General features: G+C 45.9%; 1 protein-coding gene across 1 annotated transcript; it reads right to left on the reverse strand.

Annotated features, from left to right (window-relative positions):
* Positions 1-3,480: 3,480 nt before the first annotated feature.
* On the reverse strand, positions 3,481-8,212 carry LOC114065590 (Holliday junction resolvase MOC1, chloroplastic-like). The gene is made up of 3 exons (XM_027899623.1): positions 7,093-8,212; positions 4,627-4,674; positions 3,481-4,540 (listed from the first exon to the last, which is right to left on the reverse strand). Exons 1-2 carry the CDS (start codon positions 8,209-8,211, stop codon positions 4,666-4,668), a joined length of 1,128 nt encoding a protein of 375 aa, XP_027755424.1. The 5' UTR covers position 8,212; the 3' UTR covers positions 3,481-4,540; positions 4,627-4,665.
* Between the last annotated feature and the right edge of the window lie 734 nt (positions 8,213-8,946).

Below are 8,946 nucleotides of genomic sequence, written 5' to 3' on the forward strand. Positions count from 1 at the left end.
ACTGGGGGGTAATATTTATGGACACTTTGAACATCAGCAATGCAAACGGGGCTCATAACATCTGAAGCCAGTGTAAGCAATGTAGCTGTTTCTAAACAACCACTCTTGACTTCTGGTCATTAGAACTGCCACTAGAAGTGGCATCTTCTACACCTGCTGATGTAAGTTCAGATACAATGCTCGTATTACATGGTTCACAAAATAAATCTGAAAACTGTGATCCAAGTTTAACTTTGCACAGAATGAAAAAAAAAAGTTTTATGGAAAGGATTTTATGGACAAAAATGTTTGCAGTAAAAAAAATTCAAAGAAAACAGATTTTGTTTAGATGTAAACATTCCCCTGCTGCCTTGGAAATACTGACACAGCAACACTGCACTGAAACATTATGAAAAAGAAAGCATTCTTTAAAGTAAAGAAAGAGCAAAAACCACCAAAAAAGGTAAAAGTACTTACTGAATTATTTCAAGTTTACAAAAATGTAAGATACCATAAACATGTTCCTGCTTTTTAAATCTCCACTGCTGTTTAGCTGATTGCCCAGTAAACTGCTAAACTGCAAAGTTGCCAACCAGTTTTGATGAGAGTTCCCAGGGGAATAAAAAAAACCTGCTGGACCCAGAAGATTTTATGGATAAAAATGTTATGTCCTTTATTGGACTGGGCTGGTGCATGCTGAACTTCGTGAGAGGCAAAAAGACAAACCTGAGTGCCAAACCAAGAGGGGAAAAGTAATATCTAGCTTTGTGATTTCTCCAGCCGAGGTTTCAGAGACCATCTCTTTGCAGAAAGAACTAGCAAAAGTACTCCATAGACACTATCAGTTGTTGCAGCATTTATTAAGCATATGACCTAAAAAGAAGTTTTGTAACTTCACTGGGCAACATTTCCACCAACACCTGGGCTTTTAGAACTGAGTCACATCCCTCCCCTCAAAGGTTACAACAGCCTTTTGGAGGAGTGGACAAAAAACCCTGTTGCCAATGTCACTAGCTTCTCAAAAACACACAAGCCTTGCAGGAAGCTGAGGAGTCTCCTGTGTGCACTCCATCCAGCCACACTTAGTCACCAATTTCCTTAATGTGAGACCACGAGCATCACAGACCTACCTACAGAGGCGAAAGGCTCTGTACATGTAGACAGGCTGGTCAAGTGCTGCCTGATCCCATAGCTAGCCCTCAGAACATGTTTGCTATGCTCATCAGATTTGTATAAAGAAGATTACCAAGTTGGCAAGATGATGGGAGACAGCAGATGAGAAAGCGATGTTTTAAGCTTAAATTGGAAGTCACATTGGATAACTGGCAGAATCTCATCTGAGATCAGAAGTAATGATTTTGCTCAACTGCAGATGAGACAGGCTACCCCACATGCAAAATATTCTGCTGTCATTTTACCTTTAAAGACACATCATTATGACCAAAAATAGTAACAGCCTTGAGGTTTCAAGATGCTTCAAGTACCTTAAACTGAACTGCTGCAACAGGTGCAAGTTAGAAACTTGAGTATACTTTCGAGTAGGAATTTGGAAATTTGAGAAATTTAGAAATTAGAAAGTAGAAATTTGGGTCTACTTTTGCTGAAGCTCAACTCTGAACTCCCCAGGCATGTCAGCCTGATAAAGACTTATGTATTTTAGTTTCAGTCCTACATTGCAACACATTTTGTGCTCTCAGAGTCACACTGCACTGATTTTAATTTGTTCTTTGCAATGTGTATCAATCCAGCACACGAAAAGCACATCTGTGAAAAAGAATCCTATCCTGCTAGAAATCCCTAAAAATAAACTCATCTGAAATTACTCCCTAGAAGTATATGCTCCTTAATTCTAGTCAACTGAGAGAAAACTCTTTTTCTGTAAGATGCTGGTCCTCCCAAATAAATCAATTCCCTCGCATTTTACAAGTACTCCCAACTGGAAACTCCATGTCCTGGTGTAAAGCTTTGCAGCACCTTTGTAAAAATCTTCAAATTCTTCATGCTGCCTGCCATATCATGTAAATGACAGCAAGTTTAGCTTCTAATCACCAAAAAACCTACTCATAAATCAGAGGTGAACAGAATAGGTACAATTTGGCATCACCCTTTCAATAGCCATCATGCTGACTCAACAAGGACAAGGTATCAGGAGCTGTAAAGATAAGGTTCACTTGGTGTCAAGGACATAGGCAAACCCGTGCAGTAACTAACTGTTAAAATTTGAAGAAACCCATTTAAGTCCAACACTTTTAACAAGAAACTAGCGTACAAGGAAGTTTCATGCAAAAGCTTAGAGCACACCAATAAGGGGGAAAGCACACATGCAATAATAAACCCCAAAGCAAGGATGCACAAGTACCACAGTGAAATTACTGTGTGGCTCCGAGAGAGTGATGAAGAAGGAAAAAAACAAGGGGAGAAGTGAGAGGTCCCATATGTTGTAAAAACAGCACTGCCAATAATGTGAAATTCATGTTTCTTTATGAAAGCAGAAAGAAAGTTTTAAGCAGCCACTGACACTGGAGAGCAACACAGAGCTCTGGCAATTGTCTACAGCAGACACAGAAGACAGGGTGGTCCAACCCAGCACCAGTAGCAACCAGGAAACTGAGAGGTGACAGAGTGCCAGGAAGAGCACCAGACTGTAAGAAGGCTGGAGAGAGTAACAAAAAACCCAAAAAATTCTTGGCAGAAGGCCTCATTAAAGAACATTAGGAAGTGTTTCAGACTCCAGCTGGGTATGCTGCTCCCAAATAAGACACAAAAACCAAAACTGCTCCTGCTTTGCTGCTCTGAGTCAGTAGGTTAAGACCCACACTTGTACAATTCATGAGGGAGACAGAAGAGACCAGTATTTGCTCATCCCTCCCCCCACTCCCCCTCTCCCACATCTCTCCCCAAATCCTGCCACTATTACAGCACTTCCTCAGGAGGAGATGCCTGCAGTGATGGAGCAGGCATGTAGTTTATGTAACAACGATGGTAACAAGTGCAGCACAGACCAGTGAGTAACCAAGTTCTGATTTCTTAAGACAACAAGGGAAAATTTGCATGAATGATCTGATGATTGAGCTTAAGCCTCTTCTCAAAAATGAAAAGTAATTTTGAAACTTGTAATTCCATCTGTAAAAATGCTATATATTCTACTGTATTGAATGCAGGATCTCAGCATTCACTGGATCAGTTTGAGTTCAGAGGCCATTAAAATACTGCTATTTTAGCACAGCAGCTATTGCATTTTCAGATAGATCAAGCTCTGATACCCATCACTGTCTAAACAAGTGGCAGATGAATAAGCTACAACAATTACAGTCACATTATGATGCCTTTATGCAAAATACTGGAAGCAAATTTCAAAGGCTGTTTTCTCTTCATAGTTAAAATTTGATTGTGCTTTACAAACTGAAAACCAAAAATTTTGTAAAAGGTCAGGTGATGGAAAAAAGTGATAACAAAAAGGAAGTGGCAATATGAGAACAAAGAAGGAAAAAACCACTAAGATTAAGAACAGCATTTGAATATAAAAATTTATTTAGGTGAAGTCACAAACAGTTTAATATCAATTTACAAACACTCCATGTTACGCATATTATTGGAACTATCAAGAAAGGTAAAGGAGAGGAGATAATGGCAACTTTTTCCTGAAACTAAAGGCAAACCCTTACCATCATGCGCGTTACTGGATCATAGTATTACCTTGATCATACCCCCTAGTATGCAAGGAAAAAGGAGAAGAAAACAAAACACTGAGATGCAGAACGATTAAACTGTGAACCAGTGAACATAATTTTCATGAACACCAGACTACAAAGGTGTAGTCTGATGCTCAGGATCATAAGTATTCTAACAAGGATAAAAACAGAATTGTAATTTAGATCAATTAATATAGTTGAAGAATTTTGTAATGCACAGTTGGGCTATCTGGCAATGACAGCAATGGTTAACGCATTTTTTAAAGAACAATGGAGAGGTGATACTGAGCCTCACAGAATAATTCTGTTGACAACCTGAGTTATTATAGCAAGTGTATGATACTGTTTTGAGTCAAATACACATTTATGTTGCAGATATTCTCAATGAAATGGCAAAAGTAACAGCTGTAACAAGACAAGTTATGATTTATTTTTTTTGAAACAAATATAATACATAAGGTTTTGAAGTGTCCGGTTGTGTTCTGCAAAGATCCAGGATTGCACACAGTTTGGTCAAATGAGAAGGTTTAATCTGCGCATTAAATTGGCTTTTACTTTCAAAGTAGTATTTTAGGGCAGGGTTCTCCTCCGGGAGACTGTTCCTGACCTCATTCAACCAATGTTCAATTTATTCACCTTCCTGAATCTTTGCCCTCTTTGGATAGTCTGTGACAAGTGCTGCGCTGCAGGAATTCCTGTTTTCCAGCAAACTGGCTTGCTCTGCAGGTTTGTAGTCCATTGTTACAATTGCTGATTGGGTAAAATGAATTTCCTACGTCTTCTCTAGCACAGCTTGCAACGCAACAGAAGCAGAGGTAAAAGAATGCACTAGAATACCAGAGCTCCACTTAAACACCAACGGAGTCAGGCTGTTGGCACCAATAAAAAATTCTGTATTTAACAAATCTGCAAATATTTAAGGTCCAAAGTTAGTCAGTTTTATAAATAAACTCACCCACTTAGTCTGACTGCCATCCCAACTGGCGTTCTGTTTTCATGGAGTCTGGGGAAAAAAAGAGAATTGTCTGAAGTTATACATACAGACATAAATTTGCAGGAATGAGTGTCAGCTACCCTACATACATTCCAGCTACCACACTCAAACTAAAACTAGGGTTTCTCACTTTATTCTTTCTATGTAAAGCAAAGTTACAGCTCTTCACCAGTGCCTTAGAAAGGACAGACAGCTTCAGAAGACAGACACTTTGCTTACATTGACTTTGTTTTTACTGTTTAACCATCTGTGGAAACACAGAAACAGAGATACAGTCGCTAAACTAAATGATGCTGAAATTCCAGTTTTTGACTGAGAGGGGAAATGAAATTCAGTCATGGTGCCTAATGCTATCTGTTGAAATTACAGAACCAAAACCAGTTCAAACCAACAATCTGGAAAAGGTTTTTGTAGAACACCTCCTCTTCCTCTTGACAGCATGAATGTGGAAAAGCTAAGGTTCTGGCCAAAATTGTAAGCCAATAAAAGGCTATCCTCTCCCATTTTAATTCTCCAGTTCTTTTGCAGGAATGAATATCAGCTATATGTGTGATGCCACATCTTATCTTACTGAAGTAGTTTTACACAACATAGTTAGAGCTTGCAAGGCACTGGGGAGGTATGGGGGAAACACAGAAGTCACCTCCAAGAAAATATTTCCTTACTGCTGCCTTGCCAATGATAAACTCGTGCTTTATCCTAGGCCTTATTTACATTTAACAGCTGCTCAAACCCTTATTTCAGTTAAGGACATTTTTAAGCAGTTATAAGAGACTATGTGCTACCAATTAAAATCTGCTCTAATAATAGAAAAGTAAAGCACTACTCTTTTTACAAAGATTAAACTTTCAGTATTTTGTAAGTTAGTTAAACATTTTTCATTTACACACTTTCTGGGGGGAAAAGTATCAATGCCTCTGCTAAAAATCAGTTGGGAAGTTTCCACGAAATCAAAGGGGATCGAGACCTCTGGTGCCTCAGCAGACAACAGATCAAAGGTCTGCACTGACAGATCAGCTGCTGCTGCAGAAGTTACAAGAGCAGGTAACGTGACAAGCTGAAGGTCCAGTCTCAGATGAGATGAAAGCTATAAGCCATTGCCCATCTGGTGCTCAACTGAGACCTGCAGCAGAACAAGAACTAAGCCGTTGTTCTTGAGAATGGAGAAATATAAACAAGATATCAGAAAAAGTTGCAGGAACATAGAGCATCAACCACAGAAGGCCCAAGGCCAATAGGCCTGGGTTTATCTACATTACTGCGTGGTGTTTACTCCCTTTCTTTGTCAGAAGTTGGCTTAGTGAAGTCACTTTTAATAGGTATTAAAGTCAGGACTTGGTGTGACACACCAAGCACGTTCAGATGCCTTGAAAAAGGATCCTCCCTCCCCACGTAAGGCTAACAAAGTCAAACGACATAGCCACTCTGTGCCGGCAATCCCCAGGAAGCAGAGCATCTGATAAGCTAGCAAAAATTCTACAGGAATGCAAAAGTTCTTCCTACAGTGCTAAAAAAAATCTGATTAGAAATAAATATCGCCAGTATCACAGAATCTCTACACCATCATTCAGCTGGCATGAAACTAAACGTTCAGCATTTTCTGTGCTGGGGATTTGGCAGACTACAGCCACCAGAGTAAGAGAAGCAGCACAACCCCTAATATAGGCAGGAAGCTCTTTGTAGCTGCAGAGCTCGGCGTCATGCCTCAGGCGGCAGGAAGGGTAGACCTGCCTGTGTACACCACGGGTTATAGCAACTCAGTGTCGCCTCTACTGAAAGCAAAAAAAAGTACACAGAATCCTCCCTTACTTTCCCTAATCACACTCATCATCTTTTCCCACAAAACAGGCGATAACTTGTGGATTACATCTACCGAGTCCCAAAGCAGGTTTGATCTTCAAATCACAGTGCATTTGCAAGCTGTGGCCATTCATACTGAATTTTATCTTTATTCACATCAATTTTGCTGCCCTCCCACACAGCCTGCAACTACCCACATGCTCCCATAGTAACAGGAGAGTTTGTACTCTGTCTTACATACAGATAACTGCATTGATGAGAAAGTTATATTTTTAAAGACAACTCCGAGGAAAAAAAAAACACAACTTTTTTCTAATGTCGTCAGGAAAATGAAATTATGCATCAGGGCAGGAAACTAATGGAGTTCTTGTTTTCTGGTGGCCAGGGCAATAAAGGCTAGTTATTTACTCAGAGCGTCCATGAACAACCACATCTGTGCCGGTGGCCAGCTGGGCACCCGTGATACCACGTCCCTATGGTCAGCACGAGCAGAGGTCAGCGCCGTGAGAGTGGAGCCGCCGACCAAGGCATGGGCACCCCAACTGCCCCTTCCTCCTCTTCCCCTCCGAGGGGGCACCATGCCCAGCCAGCGGAGCGGGGAAACACGCGGCCATCGGCTCATCACACCTGGCTTTTCTCCTCCTGCTTGGGGCTCTGCGCCGGCGGGGGCGGCGGGGCCGGCGAGGGCTGTGTCTCGCCCTCAATCCGCGAGTGCCTGGGGAGAAGCGACTTGAGCGGCGCCATCCACTTCATCCACAGGTCCAGGTCGACGTCACCCCAGGGCAGAGAGGGGTTCTTGGCCGCCCGCCGCCGAAAGTCCTCGTCGTAGTTCATCCAGGAGGTGCCCCCGTAGGTGGCGTGCAGCTTGCGGATGGTGTCCAGGTACTTGAACATGGCTCCGCAGCGCGCCGGGTGCTTCTCGCACAGCACGCTGGCGTACACCAGGAAGGCCGAGACCCACTGGTCCAGCGTGTCCCCCGGGCGCGGGCCGTGCTCGGGGGCCAGCTCTGTGTGGAGCAAGGAAAAGAGGTCAATGAACTCCCCCCGCCAGATCCGCTCCTTGGTGGCCTTGGCCAGCTTGTAGCCCAGCGGCCGCCGCAGCCCCACGTAGGGGGTGGCCGGCGCCTCCGCCGCCGCCTCGCCCTGCCCCGCCGCCGCCGCTGCCGCTGCCGGCGCCGCCGCCGCCGCTGGGCCCCCGGCCGGGCCCGTGGCGGGGCCCGCGGCCGCGCCGCTCGCCGCTGCCGCCGCCGCCTCGGCGCAGGGGCTGGCGGCCGCCGCCGCCGCCCCCAGCGCGGCCTGGCGCTCCAGCCACCGCGGGTTCACGTAGACGGTCCGCAGGCGCGGCGCGGCCCCCGCCGCGGCCGCCGCCCGCGCCGAGCCCTCGGCTCCGGGCTGGAGGCGCAGCACGGCCAGGGCGGCGGGCGCACCGGCGGGCAGGTCGCTGCCGTCCCGCCGCGGGGCCGGCTGGGCCGCCGCCGGCACCTGCAGCAGCGAGGGCGCCGCCCAAGGCGGGGAGCCGCCTCTAGGCCCGGCCGCCGCCGCCAGCGCCTCTAGGCCCGGGAGGCCGAGCCGCGAGCCGGGCGCCACCGCGCCGAGCACCCATCGGGTCTCGGCGATACCGGCGCGGTCCCGGGGGCTCCGCGACCTCCCCTCCTCCCGGCGGCCGGCGAGCGCCGTCCCCAGCGTCAGCGGGGCCGCGGGTCCGGCCCGGCGGCGGCGGCGGCTCCGCCGCCTCCCACGTGGCATCGGCGCGGCGGCTCCGGGCGGCGCGCGCGGCGGGGGCGGGGCCGCGGCGGGGCCTGACACCGAATCTCCGCCCCCCGTCCCGCCCTGGCCCCGCCCCCCCGGGTTCGGCCCTGCCCGCGGTGTTCCAGGAATTTGTCGTGTTCGGCGCTGAAGTGGATTTCACGGAGTATTCTGAGTTGGAAGGCACCCACGAGGATCGTGGAGTCCAACTCTGAAGTGGATGGCTCGTACGGGGATTGAACCCGCGATTTTGGTGTTATTAGCACCATGCTTTAACCACGGAGCGCATAATACTCTCTCTAAAAAAATAAACCCCAAAGCTATATAGTGTATATATATGAATGCTATATATATATAAATACACACTATTCATGTAAACTATATGTATTTACATATACTATACACTAGTATATATGCTACTGTATTGTAGATACACAATAGCAGTTCCTGTTTTCATTGTTACTGCTTCATTAGAGCAAACGTTGCAAGGAGTTATGGCATTCCATCACTTTTCCTTTCCAGTATAAATAAGTATATTTTTCTCTTTATAGAATTTTATTTGTTTCCCCTGTGTGCTATGACACAGATTCAGCTGTCTTAGCTAAGCATTGAGTAGCCAATCCGGGCAAACACTTGCCCAGACTTCTCAGGGTCTCAGCCACTGACCTGCAGAGTCCTATTCCAGGTAAGAAACAGGGGAGGACTTCATGGGAGATGCAGCCCTGTGAGCAATTT

Source organism: Empidonax traillii, unplaced genomic scaffold, assembly GCF_003031625.1.
Source record: "Empidonax traillii isolate 1590-97213 ecotype Southwest subspecies unplaced genomic scaffold, ASM303162v1 scaffold679:size546144, whole genome shotgun sequence".
In the NCBI taxonomy this organism is placed as follows: Eukaryota; Metazoa; Chordata; class Aves; order Passeriformes; family Tyrannidae; genus Empidonax; species Empidonax traillii.